At 42.2% G+C, this 23,271-nt stretch overlaps 1 protein-coding gene across 4 annotated transcripts in view; it reads right to left on the bottom strand.

The window, feature by feature from the left end:
- Window positions 1-23,271, bottom strand: part of sbno1 (strawberry notch homolog 1 (Drosophila)) — a 151,392-nt gene that overhangs the window by 60,989 nt on the left and 67,132 nt on the right. For all 4 annotated transcript variants that reach the window (XM_078554593.1, XM_078554592.1, XM_078554590.1 and 1 more), the window contains 5 exons: window positions 10,614-10,711; window positions 8,426-8,577; window positions 6,939-7,124; window positions 5,231-5,404; window positions 4,817-4,980 (listed from right to left, as the gene is read on the bottom strand). In XM_078554593.1, the coding sequence (XP_078410719.1) occupies window positions 4,817-4,980; window positions 5,231-5,404; window positions 6,939-7,124; window positions 8,426-8,577; window positions 10,614-10,711 (774 nt within the window). The remainder of the gene's footprint in view (window positions 1-4,816; window positions 4,981-5,230; window positions 5,405-6,938; window positions 7,125-8,425; window positions 8,578-10,613; window positions 10,712-23,271) is intronic.

Raw genomic sequence — 23,271 nt, forward strand, 5'->3', positions numbered from 1 at the left:
AGTTTGGAAGGAGTAGTTTGACAAGGAAGTATTCAATGAACGGCATGACACTAGGAAGTTCCAAGGGACAAAGGGACCTTGGCGTGTGTCCATGGATCTCTGAAGGCGGAGGGGCATGTTAGTGGGGTGGTGATAAAGGCATATGGGACACTTGCCTTTATCAATCGAGGCATAGATTACAAAAGTAGGGAGGTCATGTTGGAGTTGCATAGAACCTTGGTGAGGCCACAGCTGGAGTACTATGTGCAGTTCTGGTCACCACATTATAGGAAGGATGTGATTGCACTGGAGGGGGTGCAGAGGAGATTCACCAGGATGTTGCCTGGGATGAAACATTTAAGTTATGAAGAGAGGTTGGATAGACTTGGGTTGTTTTCGTTGGAGCAGAGAAGACTGAGGGGCGACCTGATCGAGGTGTGCAAGATTATGAGGGGCATGGACAGGGTGGATAGGGAGCAGCTGTTCCTCTTAATTGAAGGGTCAGTCACAAGGGGGCATAAGTTCAAGGTGAGGGGCAGGAGGTTTAGGGGGGGATGTGAGGAAAACCTTTTATACCCAGAGGGTGGTGACAGTCTGGAATGCACTGCTTGGGAGGGTGGTGGAGGCGGGTTGCCTCACATCCTTTAAAAACTACCTGGATGAGCACTTGGCATGTCATAACAATCAAGGTTATGGGCCAAGTGCTGGTAAATGGGATTAGGTAGGTAGGTCAGGTGTTTCTCATATATCGGTGCAGACTCAATGGGCCGAAGGGCCTCGTCTGCACTGTGATTCTGTGACTGACGGTGAACTGCCAAGCATGGTTTGAAATTTAAACTAGGCAGCTTGACCCTGATTCTTCTGGACAATGCCTTGGCCAATGAGTCAGTGAATGCTGTCACTTTTGTTTAGCTGAAACAAGCACAACATGAGTACATGCTCTGTCTGCAAAGAACAGGGCCCTGCGTATTAATATGTAAATTCGAGTACAGGTAAGTTAATGTATTAATACACAGGGCCCTGTTCTTTGCAGTCAGAAAGAACATGTATACACATTCCTGTTTCAGCTAAACAAAATAAGTGACAGCCATTTGCTGACTCATTCCTCGGGGCAATGCCATGATCAGTCAGGGTCAAGCTGCCTAGTTTAAATTTCAAACAATGCTTGGCAGTTAACTGTCATCCACCATCACTAGTGCATTCTCCATGGCAATACCTCAATCAATCAAAGTCCACTTGCCAACCAATCAGCGCTCTTCACATACAGTATAAATTGTTTTCCCCTTATACTGATATTCTTGCAAAGTGTCCTGATGAGTGCAAGACTAAAAACTTTGCCTCTTTTTTCAGCAATACTCTAGTTCTATACTACCAAATGACTATTTCCAAACATGATAAGTTTAGCCAAATTACACAGTAATTATGAAATCACTAACATTGAAAAAATGGAATGAGACAGAGCAGAGAAAAAAAAAGCAAACCCTTCACTCCAGATCCCACTACCTCATGGGACATCCTGCCCCATGTGCCCAAAGATCTACAGGACGAGAACTGGCCTGTTCAGTCACATGAAGGCCCACTGCAGAAATTTGCAATCCTAAGTAGACACCATCATCGATCAAAAGACAACTGACAACGGCAATTAACTTGTTTGTAAGAATGAGTTTTTCGGCAGTGGAGGAGGGGAGGGGAGAGGATGTTGGTAAACTTGGCAGTAGAGCAGGGCAAGTCCTATTGCTTTGCAGAACTTTTTATTCAAAAAAAGGTTCTTTGGGTGTGGATGCCGATGGCAAGACCACATTAAATACCCATCCCAATTTCCCTGAAATAGTGGGTCTTTTCCTTAAGCTACTGGAGTCCAAGAGGGAGACTGGGGAATGGGGTGGCAACAAGGATCAGCATTTTCTGCTGTCAGGAGCAGCAGCAACATGATTATGGAAGCAAACTATTTAACGCTACCTAGTATGTTGAAACACCAAGAGGCAGATATGTATCATTGCCAACATGACATCCACATACGTACCCTAAAATTAAGACACTGCAAAAAAAAAGCTATACAATGACTAGATATTTGTATGAAATGAAATATATATAGACTAAATCTACAGTTAACTGTTCTCCTCCTCTACTACTGTCCTCTCCCTTTAAAGTTAGTCATCATCCGTCTCCAAAAAACCAACTTTTGACCCCTCTTGTCCTTGCAGACTGGCACCCTATCCCTAACCTTTGTTTCCTCTCCAAAGTACTTGAACATGCTCCTGAAATCCATGCCTACCTTTCATACAATTCCATGTCTGAATCCCTCCAGTCAAGTATCACAGTTAAAGGCCCTTATCAAAGTCACAAATGATATCCTGTAAGACTGTGACAAAGAAAACCTGTCTGCAGCCTTTGGCACAACTGAACACACCACCCTCCACCATATTTTTTCTCCATCATCCAATTGGGTGGGATTGCCCTCAACTAGTTACATTCTGATTTACTTGCCTGTAGCCAGAGGATCACCTAGAGTCAGAGTCATTACGGCACAGATAGCCATTCAGCCTCATTCCCCCACTCTATCCCTGTAGCCCTGCATATTAATCTCCCTCAAGTACCAATTCCATTTCCTTCATCTTAGCTTCCACCACCCTCGTAGGCAACCAGTGCCAGATCATCACATGGTGTGTAAAAGTCTTCCTTATATTCCCAAGCCCCCGCCACAGCATCTCTTTCCCAAAGCCTTAAATCTGTCTCTCTGGCCCCAGTACCATCAGCAAATGGGAACAGCTTTTCTTTCTCTACCTCATCTAAGCCTGTTATTATTTTGCACACCTGGCCTTCTCCTGTGCCTCTAAGCTTATATCACCCTGGCTGTCCCTTATAGGGTCCACCCCACCTCTTACAATTGACATGTGGGATGGTGATTTTTGGGTTCCCTTTTCTGTTAACTGCCATTCCTGTCTCAATCTCTCTTTGCCAGTCTTATTTTCCTCCTCACTTCTTGTCTAAACTTATTGTATTTGGCTTGATTTTCACTTGAAGAATCCCCTTGATATGCACCACAAACCTTCTATTTTGTTTTCTCATATTCTGTTTCTGTATCACCATCCAAGAAGCCCTGGCTTTGGTTCTCCTACTTTTCACCCTTGTTGTAATGTTCCTAACCTGTGTCTCCTCAAAAGGTCATTCATGGTTCCATATAGTTCTTCTTTCATTCTTTGATTCAATTTTACCCTAGCTAGATTCCCACTGAAGTTAGCTCATTTTGCTATTGAAATTAGCCCTCTTCCAATTTAGAAGTTGTACTTTGGATTGTTCCTCACTCTTCTCCATGACTAACTTCAGCCTTATGGCACAATGGCCACTCTTATCCAAGTGCTCCCCAACAGACACTTGTTTCACTTGATCCAGATCATTCAACAGAACCAGATCCAGCAATTCCTCTTTTCTAGTTGGACCAACAACATACGAGTAAAGAAAGTTCACCTGAGCACATTTCAGAAATTTCTCTTCTTCCTTACCTTTTACTCTAACATTACCCCAAACAATATTGGAGTAATTAAAGTTCCCCAATGTCACTACTCTTGCACATGCGATTTCGCTGCAGATTTGCTCCCCCTCCCTCTATCTGTAAGTCTGGAGCAAACCCCTAGAATACCCCCAATAGCACAATCATATCGTTCTTGCTTCTCCACTCTAACCAAATAGCCTCTGTCCTTGCCCCTTAAGGACATCTTCACTTTCCAACATGACAATCTCTTCACTAATCTGAACTGCCAAACTTCCCCTTTTCCCTTTCCTATCTTTTCTGAACACTTTGTATCCTTGAATACGATGGCTTCTCTTTATGTTCCATTGCATCTGGTACCTCCCCAAGGACTTATACTTTGCCCCCTTCTGTTTCTCATATATATTCTGTCCCTTGCCGATATCATCCATAAACATTTCAGGTTCCACATGTACAATGGTAACACCCAACTCTACATCAGCACCACCTCTCTCGACTCCTCCACTGTCAGAGTTGTCATACTGCTTGCCCAACATCCAGTCCTGGAAGATCAAAATGCTCCTCCAAATAAACATAGGGAAGACAGAAACCATTGGCTTTGGTCTCCACCAGACTCTGTTCCTTACCCACCAATTCCAGCCCCATCAGTAGCAACTGAGACACAGAATCAGAGCAGTTGTAACCTGAGTGTCATATTCAACAGCAGGAGCAGCTTCCTACCACATACCTGCTCCATCATCAAGACTGCTTTCTTGCACCTCCAACATTGCCAACTCTGACGTTGCCTCAGCTCTAGACTTGACTATTCCAATGCTCTCCTGGCCAGCTTCCACCATCCATAAACCTGAGCTCATCCAGAACTCTGCTGCCCATATCTTAGCTCAGACCAAGTCACGTTCACATATACTGCTGTGCTCACTGAGCTACATTGGTTCCAAGTGTGGCAATGAATCAACGGCAAAATTCTGATATTTTCAAATATCTCTATGTCATTGTCCTTCCCATGTCTGCAACCTCCCTCGTGCAGACAAGTCTTTGGATCTCTACACACCTCCAATTCTGACCTCTTGTGCATTCCCAAGTTACATTGTTTCACATTGTCAGCTGCACCTTCAGTTGCCTAGCCCTAAGCTCTAATTTCCCCTGCCTCTCCAATTCTTTAAGACATCACAAATCAGCTTTTGGTCATTTGTCCTATTATCTCATGTGAATCAGTGTCAAATGTTGTTTAATAGGAGTTCTATGAAGCACCTTGGGATGCTTGACTACATTACAGGTGTTAAATAAATACAAGTCCTCCTTGATGTAAATGTACACATATTCCAAGAAAACTTTCTTCAAACTGACCTCTGCTACATTATCTGGACCACCAAGCTCGTCTATTAATTCATCCAGTGTGTTGGGAGGCAGGTCCTCAGCAAGCCTCTCCAGCTTCTCAAGCAACTCTCGTTTCATTTGCTGGGCTCTTTCTACTGCATCCTGGCTCGCTACAATACTATGGCTGCTGTTACCTATGGGTTTTAGTTGGAGCAAAAAGAGGAAGAAAAAATTAAATCACATTAGTAGGAAGGAACATGAGAATTTAAGTAGATTTAAAAATCCTTAGTCTGAATATCAAAGCAAGAATATCAATACACAAGAATATCAATACAAAGTACATGCATGAATGTGTTCATTTCTACTTAATATTGAACATTGCACTAAATTCAGATTTCAATTCTTAACCATGGCTGAAGATTTATACATTTTCAACATTTGTACCTGAAGGAAGTGCATTATTTGTTGTGCTGCTGATTGTGGTAGTGGAGAAACTAGGCTTTTTTGATCCAAGGCCAGACGCTAGTAAGGCACTTTGGATAGAATCAGGATCAATACTTTTCTTTTTCTTCTTCTTGTCTTTGTCCTTCTTGCGATCCTTCCTCACTAACCAAGGATCTGATTGAAACAGTAAAAAGAATAGAACGGCAAACAGAAATTGGACACTCATTAAATCAGAAGGAAGCTGAACCACCCATGGATCTTTTGGCAACAGAAATATTTAAACAGCACATCAAACTGGTTCAGGGCGTCAGTAATTATTCAGCAACTCCACACACACATCCATGGCATCTAATCAAAACCGCAACAAAGAGGCTTCACCATATTTCTTTGCCAGCCTCACTATATATACACATATCCCACAAATGAACCCTCTCTACCCTTGCCCTCCAATCAAAGAAAAGCTCCATGGTACTCTTACCAGGACACCTTCTTCCCAACTCTCATGCTGGTCATCTATTCATCATGACTCCACCTTAGCCAGTATGGTGAACAGCTACCTTGTTTTCCCCTTATTTGTGATACAAACCCAAACTCGTACCTTCATCACAACCCATCTCCTTACAAGCTCACTCTTCCATTCCTTTCATCGCTCCTCCGATACTGAGAAACTTAGACGTCTTTCTGTCCCAAACAGAGATAAATTAAACCTGTTCACTATCCTGCTGCACCACTGTCTATCCCATCATGAGCCCTTATCACTCCCCAGAACATACTCTGTCTTCTCTCATGTAGCCAAACTAACCTTCACGGCTCACACTGGCTCCTCTGCTATCCTTAACCTCAAAGAAAGCAACTGCTGTACCTAAAGCATTAATCCCCACTCTCTTTTGAAAATTGCATCCCTCCACACACAAAACAAAATCATACCCTGAAGCCCAGTCTTCTCTAATTACCTGGGGCTGGAGTTGAATTTCAATCGTACATTCAATCCCTCAGCAAGGCCACAATTTGCCCAATAAAACCGCTCTCTGTACTATGTCGTGCCTACCATTCCCTTCCCCAACTTGTGCATCAGCAATGACTCCCAATTTACCACAAATATCTTCAGCAACAGATCATTCCATGACCTCAGCCCATACTGGAAACCACCGCCAGTTTGAATATCAGTTCGCAGATTTCAATTTTCAGAATCTGGCTAGGTGATCCTCGTCTCCACCCCAGACACCAACTATGGTGGCAGTCTGTAGCTGTGTCACGAGTTTAGAATTCTTGCCTATACCTAAATTCAACCTGATAGCGCTCTCACCATCAAAAGCCTCAAAACTTATTCCTTCACTCCTCCTTTGATCACATCCTGCTCAGAGTCAAAGTTGTTCCACCTCCTGTGAAATATCCTAGGATATTGGTTGATGTAGTAAAGATACTATGCAAGTTGTATACTGCATGGTTTAAAATTCTGTTTGCCACCCAAGGTTAAGTAAAAGCAGGAGCAGGCTATTGAGTTGGATATCAGCCATGATCATAATGAATGGGAGCAAGCTCGAAGGGCCGAATGGCCTACTCCTGCTCCTATTTTCTATGCTTCTATGTAAGCAGGTCCTCATTTCATGCAGAGTTCACAATGAATTACAATAAGGATAACATTACTGAATTTTGCTTGCATCTTTTGCCCATCAGAAAATTGCAATTGCCGCTTTCACTGATTTACCATCTTCTTCATTGGAAGATTCATCTCTGAAAGGGTTGAAGTCATCGTCACCAGAACTAACGGAGAGAAAGCTTCCTTCATCACTGCCTTCGCTTTCAGATACTTCAGATTCACTCTCTGACGAGCTGCTCCCAGCAAGACCTTTGCTCTTGCGAGGCTTTTTTGCTTCCCTTTTGTCCTCATTAACTAAAAAACAAAATTCACAAATGTTCCCCTGTCAATAAAAACAAACTACCTCCTGAATTTTCATGCATATAGTTACTTGTAGAAAGCTATGAATAAAGTTCATCTCGAACAACAAAAATGCACCAGAGTGTTACAGATAAACATAAAAAAAAACAGATGCGCAGTCAAGAAAGAAAAGACAAGGAGTTTGCCAATGTTTGGGCAGCGAGATGGGTTTTGAAGAGATCAGCAATGATGGAGAAGAATTGCAAATATTAGGATCAAGGCTGAAGGCTCTGCAATAGCGAGGTGAGGGGAGGCATTATACACCCTAGAAGAATGGATTGTTTAGGAGTGGAGAGGAAGGGCGGGGGGGGAAGGAGAGATAGAGCTAAAGGAGAATGCATAAGTTGGGTGAAGCAAAGCCACGGAGGAATTTAATGAGGGCATGAAAAATGTATAGAATTGGGGAAAGGAAGTCAACTAGCACAAAGGCAGAACAGCTGTTTATGTTTGTATGGTGCTTTAGCCGAGATAGTGAAGTTCATTCTGATAGAACGATTTTCATTCCGTATACCCTGAAGGGAACTAAATGAGCTAAAGAAGCAAATCAGCATCAACTCCCACATTAAATGAGACACAATTTTGACGAAATGGTGGGCCAACCTCCTTCAGACCTAACAGAGGTCAGAGAACTATCTTTGCCTCTCTCTCCAGCCAAATACCACAGGCCAGTTTTTGAATACATACAGTTTTTAAGAGGGAAAGCAGAGCAAGTCATCTTAGGAACAACTAGTTCACAAGTTCATGCCTGAAATGGCATGAAAAATGTATTTCTTTCAGTTTAATGCAACAAGTGATAGGAAATTGTTGGATTTCATGTCGAAAGCAGTATGCTGTCCAATCACTTATTTTGGCTTACATTTGTGTCTTGCTCTGCTGATGCTTTTAACTCACTCTCTAGAGACAGGAGAATATACGTGGATTACACAAGAGATTACAGTCATCAGAATGCAAAAAAAAATTCCATGTTATGACTTCCAGGTCATACTATTATCTAACTAGAAAGCAGAACTAAATTTGTTACGCTTAACTAAAGAAAAATGCCAAGTCTACAAAATTTGAAATCTCAGGGATACAATAATTTAGTGTAAATACATAGGTGCAGATTCATTTTTATTGGAAATGGTCTAACAAATCATAGATTTAGTTTACATTCAGACAGAAAGTGATCTTTTGTCATTGTTATGTTTCCACTGGCAGCTACATGGGATGAAGCGCTCAGTATCACAATCAGCAATATGGAGAGAGAAAGTTTGTACCTTTTCTTTTCTTTCCTTTGCTCTGTCTTGATGGACTGTCAATGGGAGAGTCATGATTGCTGGGCACACTCATATCTATCCCCAGCAAACTGTACAGTTTCTTTCTGTCAGGTGCTGGGAAGTGTTTCTCAACCAAAGACTGAAGGACTCCTCTGAAATGATTAAAACATTGTTTTAAGTTGTGGTCAACAGCAGTTTGTTAGTGCTGAGAACTGTCAATTACATAGACCAGATATTAAATAGTTAGCACGAATATAAAATAATCAATTAATTTCGATATAGAATTAAACAATTGTCCTACATTCTTCAATCTGAACAGATTTTAAGTTTCCTCCTACCACAACTAGTTCTACTGAATATTGAGTTCAACAATTTTAGATCATGAACTCTCTCTTCCATCCCCACCCCCTTTCCGATTTTCCCCCTCCTTTTTGTTTTTTCCAATAATTTATATAGATTTTTCTTTTCCCACCTATTTCCATTATTTTTAAATGTATTTCCATCCATTGTTTTATCTCTACCTTTTAGCCTTTTTCAATTCCTTCACCCCCACTAGAGCTATCTATACCTTGCTCGTCCTGCTTTCCACCCTTAATTAGCACATTCCTTTAGATAATATCACCACCTTCAACACCTTTGTCCTTTTGTCTGTGACATCTTTTGGTTATCTCCACCTATCACTGGCCCTCTATTCAGCTCTTCTTGTCCCACCCACCCCTTAAACCAGCTTATATTTCACTTCTTTTCTATTTTTATTTCGTTCTGTTGAAGAGTCATGCGGTCTTGAAACATTAACTGTGCTCCTCTCCACAGATGCTGCCAGACCTGCTGAGTTTTTCCAGGTATTTTTGTTTTTGTTTTAGTTCTACAGGCATTATCAGCTCCATTGCTCTAACACACATTACAGCCCTGAGTTGGCAAGCTATTTGTCCTAGGGTCCAAGCCCAATCCTGTCCTAATCCATGCACTTTCCAGGAGGATTCGGTGAATAATGATCAGGGTTGGGTACATTCAATTATTTTCTCTACTCCTTGGACAGTTAGGCTAACTGGAGTACCAACAATCACCTAAGCAGAGAACAGCAAACTCAGTACAGATCAAATATGCATCTTTCCTGGTCAGTATGACCCTGACCCTGCCATGGAGTTAGCCTTAACAAAATAAATTATTTTGAAAATACAAATACAAAATATATATTTACACACTTCAAGCTACAAACAGAAAACATGCTGATTAATGATTAACTTCATGACCTTCTGTTTAAAACCTGAACTACCAGAAGATTTTTCTTTCACTATACAGAAATTGGCTCCCACATTTCTGTCGACAGTGAATTAACTTCAAAAAAAGTACTTAAGCGGCTGGAAAGCGTTTTGGGACATTCTGAAATTGAGAAAGCTGCTACATAAATAGGTCTTTCTAAAACGTTTTTGCAATAGTGCACGTAAGTGACCAGGTCCTGTTTGTGGTTAGGTTGATCCGTGGGCTTCAATGAGCTTCAGACCTTCCCATGGGGAAACTTAGGGTAAAAGAGAATATGTAGCTGCAATATATCAAATGGCCAGATTTTGTAATAACATTAGTACAGTTTACCTGCAGTAATTGTTAGCAATACTAAGACTATCTCACATTCATAAATTGTCCAAATGAACCAGCAATCCAGCATGGACATACAACGTTCAAATGTTTGACAGGGGCCAATGAGGAAAATTTCAAAAGAGTCTTTGAATACAAAACTATTCAAACAAAAACCGTACTCAACTGTCAACAGCTTTTAAAATCTTTACTTACATTTTTATGCCTGCCGTTTCTTCAGAACTTTTATAAAAAATGCATTTATATAGATAAAGTCTGATGGCATCTGGAAATCCCAAAGGGCTTTCCAGCCAATTAATGAAGCAATTACAGAAACAATAAACTTAGTCTTCAACCCTGCATACAAAGTTTTCCTCCCTTGCATTAGTTATTTACGTATTGAACCAAATGCAGCAAACAAGTGAAATTCTAGTTGGCAATGACGACAGAATAAAATTTCAATTCAACAGATTAACTCTTATATTCAATTTATAAAGAAGAATACTTGAGTTGCTAGTTAATTTTTTATATATAAATTAGTACAGCTATTGATGCTTTTCAAAAACGTTATTGAAAATTTACAACTACAGACAGTTATACAGTGTAAACATACTTAGCAGTTGAAACAAAATCATTCAGTTCACCACCACCCTCCTCCAGGGCTTCAAGGGTTCTTGCTTCTCCAGTGGATTGTAGACCAATAACCACGCACTAAAAGCAATTCCAAAATAAAGCCGTTACAACAGGTTACATTTTACTTGACAACTATCTACAATTACCCATTTTTTTGGTGAACACATTACGTTAAGGTCTCAATTCAAAAGAATGGAACTAGTCCGCTTTAGTGGCTGTGTACAGTACAATACAGTTCAGTCTCAAAAGTTCTCTTTATTCCATCCCAACAATATTCTTTAATCCCAGTTTAAAACAGCATTCATTTCCTTTCCATTGTCCACACCACCTACCTGCAATCTTCAGACAATAGAAAGTTAGTGTTAAATTATGGTTCTTTTTTTGCTATAGGTTCACATGTGCTATTAAAAAGTTTAGTTCACCTAACTCCTTTCAGCCAGGGCACTTAGAATGAATAGAGACTTTTAACCCACAACCCAGTGTTAAATTCAAACCCATATCCCAAGGATGAAAAATTGTTCTCACTGTCAGTCATCTCAAAGTAACTTACAATGGCACAAAAGCACAATATACCTTTCACTTTAATGGAAAACCCCACAGGAACTTCAATCTGATCGCTCATCAATTGGTTTCAAAAAATCATACAAACAAGCCAAATCAATTCAGGACTGCTGTTATTGCAAATTTCAATACTGGTCTTCAGTCAAATTGCTGCTTTCACTGAAGAGCAGCTGGGATACATAAGTGCCACAGCAATGAAAAGGAGGGCACAGTTGGCTATTAGATATTAGGAGAACACCTCCAGCTCCTTTTTGAATATAACAGGTCTTATGTCTCATTTCAAAGCTGGCAGTACCAACAATGCAGCAATGCCTCAGTACAGCACTCAGGTGTCAGTCTAGATTCTGTGTTTAAGGCCTGGTGTGGGGCTTGAACCCACAACATTCTGACTCAGCAAAGACAACCACCAGTGAGCTAAAGCTCATATGGTTACAATCAGTCCCAGCGGACCCAAATGTTAACCATTCCAATTCCTTTCAGCTTAAGAAGCCTTCAGGAAACAAGTTTATACCAGAAGGGTGGATTTTCAAAGCATTACCAAAGCTCCTATAAATACTAAACTACAGCACAGTTCAGTTTGATGACTAATTATAATCAAAATATCCCCACCAAATCTCATGTCCCCTTGACTGCAAGCTGTGTGAAAACACCACGATTCCCACCATGTCCTAAAGGGCTATACTCAGTGGCTTTATGGAATATCAAAATGTCACTACACAGCCACAATTTAAAAACAATAATGTAGACATATGCCAGCAGCTTAAAGGCTGTTTTAAGGCATCAAATATTGCTGTACAAAGTCACACACACACCCCTGGCAGAAGATAGTCACTAAACCTTCTGCTGATATAGTCTTGCAATTCACAATGGCATCAACGTAGCTTGCCAAACAACATCAGCAAATGCCTGATAAAATCAGAAGATCTATGCCACTACCATGTTCTAGATGATGTGATCACCGCATTTATCCACAACTTCAGGACATCCCAAAGTGCTCTACAGTCAATGAAGCACTTCTGTAGGGAAAGATGGCAATCAATTTGTGCACAGTAAGATCCCATGAATAGCCAATAAGAAATGACCAGATAATTAGTTTATGCGAAATTGGTTGAGAGATAATTGTTGGCCGGGAAACTGGAAAGAACTCCCTGCTGCTTTAAATAGTGTTATGGCTCAGCTATCTAGAGCTGGCTTGAGTCAGAGGTGGGGGCACTACCACTGAGGCAAGGCTGACTAAAACACCATCAAGAGTTAAATTAATAGTCCTTGAGACTTAAGGCACGGGTCAGAAAGGGTCCTCCTGGAGGGGAGATGTCATTGTCTCTAAATTTCAGGAAGGCCAACGCTCCTAGAACAAATTGAATCAAAGATGACTTCATTAATAATTTCTCAAGCAAGCGACACAAAGAACATTGTGAATTGACCCTTAGTCCAAGAACTGGCATCTGATCAATTTCATCTCTATAAAGTAACATGATCTGCTTGGTGCAAAAAAAATCATCAGAGCTGTGCCTGGATCAGAAAACTAGATCAATGAATGCTGGACACAATCACAGCACAAAGTACCTCAAAGTCCATCAGATATCAAGTGACTGAAGGATTTGAACACAAATCAAGCATCACAGGCACTACACTGCTAGTCTCCAGTGCCAAACTCTAAGGACACTAAGAGCAAGTGTAAAACAAAGAGCGCTGCTGCTAACACAACCTTGCCAAATATTGGCACAGGTTACATTTGATTGAAAAGACCACTCAATCAGAACACTGTTTGAAGAGGGCACACCAACTCTCTGCAAAGAGTATACAAAATGAGTGCTCTGGTTCAATCCAAATTGTGACAAATGATTGGTGGAAATATAAAACCTGATAAAATGAAATCCGGTGTCAAGGTCAGGATGACACAAAGCCCTACAATATTCAAAAAGCCCAAGTATACGAATGCCACAGTTCTGAAGAGTGTGAATTGTGACACCTTTTATCATGAAAAAGGGCAAGAACTTTGCTAAACTTTGAAAAGGTGATCCATCATTAGGGACAAACACCTCAACAAAATTACCATGGGCACAGTATAACCTAGCTCAGATTTCAACAGCCAAGGCTAGTGAAGTCACCATCATCAAAATGAAGCACCAGATCTGGAGGGGTTGTAGGGTCATCACTGAATAGCTATGAAACGCTTCAAAACAAGGGGCAACATGCTACATAGGGAGGGCAAGCTGAAAATGACTGACCACAATATATTCAAGTGCAGCCAACCCAAGTTACTAAGGCGACCTTATCTATGGAACCATAAGCATTTAAAGCACAAGTGTGTCTATGTTGGCTTTTGCTAGAGAAATCCAAAATTAATCGTATTCCTCCATGTCCCCCCAAGACTTGCTTCAACTAACAGTTCTTCATCCATGGTGACTCAACCACCTGCAGTAAAGCATTTCCTGCTCCAACACCCGACAAATAAATTTCTCCTGACCTCTCCCTCATCTTCGCTATCTCTGCTTCAATAGAAATACTCCCGGGGGAGGCAATGGTGTAGTGGTATTGTCGCTGAATTAATAATCCAGAGACCCAGGGTAATGCTCTGGGGACCCAGGTTCGAATCCCACCTCAGCAGATGGTGGAATTTGAATTCAATAAAAATCTGGAATTAAAAGATGATGACCAAAGATGACCATGAAACCATTGTCGATTGTTGAAAAAAAAACAGGTTAGGAAAGGAAATCTGTCGTCCTCACCCAATTGACTCAGTTGTTACAAACTGCTACAAAGACACAAAAAAAGCAATGAAACCGGATGGAGCACCCGGCATCAACCTCAGCACCAGAAACGACAGCAGCAATCGCAGCCCTGTCAACCCTACAAAGTCCTCCTTACTAACATCTGGGGCTAGTGCCAAAATTGGGAGAGCTGTTTCAGACTAATCCTCACGGAATCATATCTTACAGATAATGTCCCAGGCTCCACCATCACCATTCCTGGGTATGTCCTGTCCCACCAGCAGGACAGACCCAGCAGAGGTGGCGTCATAGTGGTATACAGTCAGGAAGGAGTTGCCCTGGGAGTCCTTAACATCGACCCCATGAAATCTTATGGCATCAAGTCAAACATGGCAAGGAAGCTTCCTGTTGATTATCACGTACCGCCCTCCTTCAGCTGTTGAATCAGTGCTCCTCTATGTTAAACATCACTTGGAGGAAGCACTGAAGGTGGCAAGGGCACAGAATGTTCCCTGGGTGGGGCACATCATCAAGCGTGGCTCGGTAGCACCACTACTGACCAAACCCTAAATGACATAGCTGCTAGACTGGGTCTGCGGCAGGTGGCGAGGGAACCAAGAGGGAAAAACATTCCTCATCCTCACCTGCCTGCCACAGATGCATCTGTCCATGACAGTATCGGTAGAAGTAACCACTGCACAGTCATTGTGGAGACAAAGTCCCACCTTCAAATTGAGAATACCCTCCATCGTGTTGTGTGGCACTACTACAATGCTAAATGAGATAGATTTCAAACAGACCTAGAACTCAAGACTGGGCATCCATGAGGCGCTGTGGGCCATCAGCAACAGCAGAATTGTACTCAAACACAATCTGTTACCTCATGGCCCGGCATATCCCCCACTCTACCATTACCATCAAGCCAGGGGATCAACCCTGGTTCAATGAAGAGTGCAGGAGGGCCTGCCAGGAGCAGCACCAGGCATACCTAAAAATGAGCTGCCAACCTGGTGAAACTATAAAACAGGACTACTTGCGTGCCAAACAGCATAAGCAGCAAATGATAGACAGACCTAAGCGATCCCACAACCAACGGATCAGATCTAAGCTCTGCAGTCCTGCCACATCCAGTTGTGAATGTTGGTGGACAATTAAACAACTCACTGGAGGCGGCGGCTCCATAAATATCCCCATCATCAGTGATGGAGGAGACCTGCACATCAGTGCAAAAGATAAGGCTGAAGCATTCGCAGCAATCTTCAGCCAGAAGTGCTGAGTGGATGATCCATCTCGGCCTCCTCTGGAGGTCCGCAGCATCACAGATGACAGTCTTCAGCCAGCCGATTCACTCCTCGTGATATCATATTGGCTGAAGGCACTAGATACTGCAAAGGCTATGGGCCCCGACAAGATTCCGGCAATAGTACTGAAGACGTGCTCCAGGACTTGCCGCGCCCCTAGCCAAGCTGTTCCAGTACAGCTACAACACTGGCATCTACCCAACTATGTGGAAAATTGCCCAGGTATGTCCTGTACACAAAAAGCAGGACAAATCCAATCCGGCCAATTACCACCCCATTAGTCTACTCTGCATCACCAGTAAAGTAATGGAAGGGGTCATCAACGGTGCTATCAAGTGGCACTTGCTCAGCAATAATCTGCTCACTGATGCCCAGTTTGGGTGTTCCACCAGGGCCACTCAGCTCCTGACCTCGTTACAGCCTTGGTTCAAACATGGACAAAAGAGCTGAACTCCCAAGGTGAGGTGAGTGAGACTGCCCTTGATACAGGCAGCATTTGACCGAGTGTGGCATCAAGGAGCCCTAGCAAAACTGGAGTGAATTGGAATCAGTGGGAAAACTCTCCGCTGGTTGGAGTCATACCCAGCACAAAGAAAGATGGTTGTGGTTTCTGGACGTCAGTCAGCTCAGCTCCAGGACATCACTGCAGGTGTACCTTAGGGTAGTGACCAAGCCCAACCAAATTCAGCTGCTTCATCAATCACCTTCCTTCCGTCACAAGGTCAAATGTGGGGATGTTCACTGATGATTGCACAATGTTCAGCACCATTCGCGACACCTCAGATACTGAAGCAGTCCATGTCCAAATGCAACAAGACCTTTTGGACTGAAAAGGCACAAGTAACATTCACGCCACACAATTGCCAGGCAATGACCATCTCCTACAGGAGAGAAACCAATCATCGCCCTTTGATGTTCAATGGCATTACCATCACTGATCCCCCACTAACAACATCCCGGGGGTTACCATTGACCAGAAGCTGAATTAGCCATATAAATACTGTGGCTACAAGAGTAGGTCAGAGGCTAGGAATCGTGCGACGAGTAACTCACCTCCTGACCCCCGCAAAGCCTGTCCATCACCTACAAGGCACAAGTCAGGGGTGTGATGGAATACTCCCCACTTGCCTGGATGAGTGCTGCTCCTGCAACATTGAAGAAACTGGACACCACACCATCCAGGACAAAGCAGTCCACTTGATTGGCACCACATCCACAAACATTCACTCTCTCCACCACAGACGGGCAGTAGCAGCAGTGTGCACCATCTAAAAGACGCACTGCAGGAATTCACCAAGGCTCCTTAGACAGCACCTTCCAAACCCACGACCACTACCACCTAGAAGGACAAAAGCAGCAGATAGATGGGAACACCACCACCTGGAAGTTCCCCTCCAAGTCACTCACCAACCTGACTTGGAAATATGTCGCCGTTCCTTCACTGTCGCTGGGTGAAAATCTGGAACTCCCTTCCTAACAGCACTGTGGGTGTACCTACACCACAGGGACTGCAGCGGTTCAAGAAGGCAGCTCACCACCACCTTCTCAAGGGCAACTAGGGATGGGCAATAAATGCTGGCCCAGCCAGAGAAGCCCACATCCCATGAATGATAAAATACGCCAACACGCAAATCAAAAATTGACATGCTCTAAAAATGGTTCAGTTTTCGTTAAAATCATTCCACAGAGATTCTTCAACCATCTAAACAAATTCTACCCCATTTCAAATGCATCAATGAACTTGCTGGAAGAATCCAGTGTGCAAGGTGCATTTCAAGTGTATCTTTATATTTAAATAAAAAAGTACAACACTAACAGACATTACACTGTGTTGGTAGTGGAGGCTAATTTATAACCAAAGAGAAATATTGCTAGTATTAAACTTGCTACATCTTACTTTCTATAATGATAAACCTATGTTATTTCAACTTTACTGGAACTATGGGTTCAGAGTACAATGACATTCTTCCATAACGAAGCCTACTGGGGAGATGTAGGCCTAAAGAGAAACCACATGAGTCCTTTCAGCTCACATCAACTTACAGTTAGTGCCTTTTCTTTTTAATATTCATTTATGGGATGTGGGCTTCACTGTCTCAGCCAACTTTCATTGCCCAGCATTACAACTGCCCTTGGAGAATGTGGAAATGAGCCGCCTTCTTGAACACTGCAGTCGATGTGGTACAGGTACAGAACTTTATTACGGAGTTCCAGGATTTTTATCCAGTGACAGTGGGAACAGCAATATAGTTCTAAGTCAGAGTAGTGGGTGGCTTGGAGGGGAACTTGCAGTGGTGGTATTGCCATGTATCTGCTGTCCTTGTCCTTCTAGGTGGGAAGGTCACAGGTTTGTAAAGTACTGTCGAAGCAACCTTGGTGAGTTGCTGCAATGCATCTTGTAGATGCTTCATGCTGCTGCCGCTATGTCGGTGATGGAGGGAATGTTTAAGATAGTGGATGGAGTACCAATCAAGCAGACTGCTTTGTCCTGGATGGGGTCAAGCTTTGAGTGTTGTTGGAGCTGCACTGATCCAGGCAAGAAGGATATTCCATCACACTCCCAACTTGTGCCTTGTAGATAGTCAGCAAACTTTGGGCAGTCAGGTGGTGAGTTACTTGTTGCAGAATTCCTAACCACTGACCTGCTCTTGTAGCTGCAGTATTCATAAGACTGGTCCAGTTCAATTTCTAGTCGATGATAACCCCCAGGTGTTAATAGTGGGGGATTCAGCGATGGTAATGGCATTCAATGTCATGGGGAGACAGTTAGATTCTTTCTTGCTGGAAATGGTCATGGCCTGGAATTTGTGTGGCACAAATGGTACTTCTCTCATGGAAGGTATAACCAATGCCCAAGTATTCAATTCAAAGATTTCAAAGACAATCAGTGAGTCCATTTTAATTAACCTATTTTAAATTCACCCAACTTGAGCATAGGAACATTGGAACAGAGGTGGTTTCACCCTGAACCTGTTCCACCATTCAGTGAGATGATGGCTGACCTTTAACCTAACTCCATTTTCCTGCCTTTGACCCATATCCCTCCATCCATTTCATGAACAACAAATTATCAACCTCCGTTTTAAAATTAATTGATCTAGCATCAATTGCCATTTGCAGAAGATAGTTCCAAATTTCTAGCACCTTTGTTGAAGAAATCTTTCCTAATTTCACTTCTGAAGGGTCTGGTTTCAGTTGTTTTGACAATGCCCCCAGTCCTAGATTCCCCAACTAGCAGAAAATGTTTATCTACCCTATCAGTTCCCCATAATATTTTTAAAAATATGATCAAATCACCCCTTAAACCTTCTAAATACTAAGGTGTGGTGCCTAGAACTGTTCTCCAGGTGTAGTTTAACCAGGGTTTTGTACAGCTGAAAATGACTTCTTTCTCCTTGTGTTCTCGTTCCCTAGGTTTAGATTTCAAAGCATCTTTGCTCTGACCACTCACTTTTTCCTAATTGTTTCTTAAAAGAATCCAAAGGAACTCCATGGTTCTAGCTGGAAGTTACCACCAGCTGACAGCACAGAAACAGGCCAATCAGCCCAACAGGTCTAGGCTGGACTAAAAACAGAAAATGCAAAAATAACTCAAATCAGGCAACATCATCTACCTGTGGAGTGTAAAACAGTTAACACTCGAGGTTAATGATAGAGCTCAACATGAGAACAAGGTGGAAAGCTGGGGGTCACACTTTCAGACTGAATGGAAGAGTTCTGCAAAGCAGTCACCAAATTTGCATTTGGTCTCCTCAATGTAGAGGAGAAAGCATTGTGAACAGTGTATACAGTTGAAGGTAGTACAAAATTCACTGTTCTGGAAGGATATTTGGGGCCTTGTGAAGTGAGGACAGCCTCCTGCAGTGTTCCATTGAAGTTCAATGTAAGCTGTAGGAACAGCACCTCATCTTTCAATTAGGCACTTTACAGCCTTCCATACTCAACATTGAGTTCAACAATTTCAGATTGTAAACTCTAACCCCATTTTGTTTCCTTTCCAGATGTTAAGTGAGGTATACAAGATGGTTAAGATGAAACAAACAAACAAAGTCAGGAAGGGCGTAGAAAAAGCAGAGGAAAAAATAAATGACCAGGTGGCAGAAAAGAGCACCTGCTTGAAGGGAAAAAAACAGTCAGCCATGGGTCAATGCTATTTGTCTGTGTCAGCTGCAGAAGGGACTGCCACTCACAAATCGGCCTCTACAGCCACAGCAGACGACAGAAGTGATATACAGCCCGGATGGAGGCCATCAACTCCAGAGATGGGTGGACGCCAATAACAATAAGGTTATGATGTTTTGGGACTGTGTCTTTAATTTAAGGTAAAATGAAGGGGTCTGTTCAGAAGTCTGCCTGAGTGGTTTGATTGTTAGAGAGTAAAGGGGGCCCCCAGATTGTTTTACTCAGAAGGTGCAAGATCTTTATACTTCGAGGTAATGGCAGTTGTCTGTGTGCTAACAGTGGGTAGACAGAGCCCCAAAGTCACAGAAATGTGTTGACAATGTCAGGTTATAAACAGTTGTGCTTTAAACTGTTCATTTACTTCCAAGGTAAAAGAATTGGGGTCTCGAGGATAGATAATCAGCATCTCTACCTGGATACACAGTCTCTGCTATTCATGTTGCCATGGTGATAGGTTCTGAGATGGGAAGGGTTAAAAGGAAGTCACTGTGATATTGGGTCACAGGCTTTCCTAAAATATCACAGATTGGAAAGCCCAAATTCATGAGGAGTTAAATCAATGCTGGAAGATTTTCCTAGTTTTAGCTAGAGGGAGAAGTGACTTGAAAAAGTCACACCATTAAAGATAGCTCTGGAGTTAAAAATTTAAAGCTGAGAAAGGAAAGCTTGCATGTGAACTCTTGGGAGCCAAAACTCATTTTGAGCTGACTCTCCAGGAATTGAATGACTATTTAAGGACACCGTAATGTATACCTGATAGTGGGTTTTTTCCAGATGTGTTAAAAAGTTCTGTCAAAAGTTCTATCCTGTAGTTTAAAATATAAGTTGCCTACAATAATAAGTTTTCGTCAATAGTGCTTTTAGTTTGCTTGTTACAATAAAGGTATTAAAATGTTAAATTGCCTCATGTCAGCCGTTACGCTATTAACTGGATGTTTGAATTTTTTTTTAAAAAGTTATCGGTCCCCATGGGGATCATAACGGAGGATTTTATTTTTGCTCACTTTTCTCGTTTTTGCTCTCAAATGGAGGTATTCATTCTACTATCCACACCTCCTGTGTACACACCTTTTGTTTCTTGATTTGCCCCATTACCATTCACTTTTACCATGCACCACCAACCTTATGACATTTAATCTCTCCTATCTTACACCCCATCACAGACATTCCTTTTTTTCCTTTCTCCTGCTACCCATACCTTTCACTTGCATAAAACCTATTTCTAACTTTTCCCAATTTTAATGAAAGGTCACTGACCTGAAATGTGAACCCACTCTCCACAGATGTTGCCTGACCTGATGAGTATTTCCAGCATTATCTATTTTTATTTCAGATTTCCAGCATCCGTAGTATTTTGCTTTGCCGTTAGGGTCCATGTCGGCGTTGATGGGCCTCCTATAACCCTATCAGCATATCCAACCACTTCTTTCATTATTAGAGACACGAATGCTTGGCTCAAAGATGGGTGTGGGAGAAGTGGGTTCCGGTTTATGAGGCACTGGCATCAGTACTGGGGAAAGTGGGGGCTGTACGGTTTACACCTGAACCATGCTGGGACAAGTGTCCTCGCAAATCACATAATTAGGGAAACAGAGTGATTTAAATTAAACAAGAGGGGTGAGGGAACAAGTTTGGGTAGAGTTAGCAATTCAAGGCGCAGAGTCAAGCCAGGAGAGCAAATTAATGAGAAATGAGGGTCAGAGAATGGCAGGAAGGGACAGAGGAAAAAACCTATGAATACATCAACAGTCAAGCCGAGATGTTACAAGGCTAAAAGACAAAACTGAAGGCTCTTTATCTGAATACACATAGCATTCATAACAAAGTAAATGAATTGATGGCCCACACTGAAGTAAATAAATATGATCTGATAGCAATTACGGAGACATGGCTGCAGGACGACAAAAATTGGGTCCTTAATATTGAGGGGTACATGACATTCAAGAAGAATAGGAAGCTAGGTAAAGGTGGAGGGGTTGCAGTGTTAATCAAGGATGGCATTAATGCAATAGTTAGAGATGACCTTGGTTCAAGAGATCAGGATGTAGAATCGGTTTGGTTGGAGATGAGGAATAGTAAGGGGAAAAATGTCCTAATTGTGGGAGTGGTCTACAGGCCCCCTAACAGTAGCCACAGTGTAGGGTAAAGTATTCAAGAGAAAATATTGTGTGTTGGTGAAAAAGGGACGGCAATAATCATGGGTGATTTTAGTCTACACAAACTGGAAAAGTCAGATTGGCAGTAGCAGCCCAGATGAGGCGTTCTTAGAATGCTTTCGAGATATTTTCTGAGAGCAGCATGTTCTGGAACCAACCAGAGAGTAGGTTGTATTAGGCTTGGTAATGTGTAGTATGACAGGATTAATTAATGACCTCAGAGTAAATGCACCCCTAGGTAGCAGCGACCACAGTATGATTGAATTTTACATGCAGTTTGAAAGGGAGAAGAGTGAGTCTAAGACTAGTGTCTTAAACTTAAATAAAGGCAACTATGTGGGGATGAAAGCTGAGCTAGCTGAAGTGAACTGGGAAACTAGGCTAGAGGATTGGTCAATAGAGAAGCAGTGGCAGACATTTAAGGGGATATTTCAGAGTATTCAGAAGTACATTCCTATTATAAAGAAAAATTCTAAGGGGAGGACCCACAATCGGTGGTTAACTAGAGATGTTAAGGAAAGCATCAAACATAAGGAAAATACATACAACTCTGCAAAGATGAGCGACAGGATAGATGATTGGACAGAATATAAAGAACGGCAGAAGTACTAAAAGGTTCATCAGGACAAAGAAGTTAGAGTATGAGAGGGAGCGAGCTAGAAATGTAAAAACGGATAGCAAGAGTTTCTACAGGTACTTAAAAAGGATAAGCGTAAGTAAAGTGAGTGTTGGTCCTCTACAGAGTGACAGTGGGGAGTTAATAGTAGATAATAAGGAAATGGTGGAAAAAATGAACAAATATTTTGCTTCTGTGTTCACTATAGAGGATTCAAAAAAAAATTCCAGTAACAGCTGCAAATCAGTTGATGAACAGGAGAAAGGAACTTGGTGAACTTGAAACCACTAGAGAAATGGTGCTGAGCAAATTGGAGGAGCTGCAGGCTGGCAAGTCTCCGGGTCCCAACGGACTACGTCCTAGGGTCTCAAAAGAGGTGGCTGAGGTAGCTGATGCACTGGTGTTAATTTTCCAAAATTTGCTAGATTCTGGAAAGGTTCCATCAGATTGCAAAGTAGCAAATATAACCCCTCTATTCAAAAGGGAGGGAGACAGAAAACAGAAAACAATAGGTCAATTAGTTCGACGTCTGTCATGGGGAAGTTATTAGAATCAATCATTGAGGAGGTTATAGCTGGGCACTTAGAAGAGCTCAAGGCATTAGGGAAGAGTCAGCATGGTTTTGTGAAAGGAAAATCATGTTTAGCCAATTTATTGGAGTTTTTTGAAGGAGTAACTTGCGCAGTAGATAAAGGGGAGCCTGCAGACGTACTGTACTTGGATTTCCAGAAAGCATTTGACAAGGTGCCACAACAAAGATTATTACAGAAAATAAATGCACATGGTATAGTGGGTAACATATTAGCATGGATAGAAGATTGGCTGGCTAGCAGAATGCAGAGAGTGTGCATAAAAGGGTCTTTTTCTGATTGGCAGGATGTGATAAGTGGAGTCTCACAGGGGCCTGTACTGGGGCCTCAACTTTTTAATGATTTACATCAATGACTGGATGAGGGGAGTGATGGCATGGTAGCTAAATTTGCAGATGACACAAAGGTAGGTAGGAAAGTATGTTGCGAAGAGGACATGAGGAGGTTGCAGATAGATATAGTTAGGTTCGGTGAGTGGGCAAAGGTCTGGCAAACAGAGTTTTATGTGGGAAAATGTG

Source organism: Cetorhinus maximus, chromosome 12 (genome assembly GCF_964194155.1).
Source record: "Cetorhinus maximus chromosome 12, sCetMax3.hap1.1, whole genome shotgun sequence".
Lineage (NCBI taxonomy): Eukaryota > Metazoa > Chordata > Chondrichthyes > Lamniformes > Cetorhinidae > Cetorhinus > Cetorhinus maximus.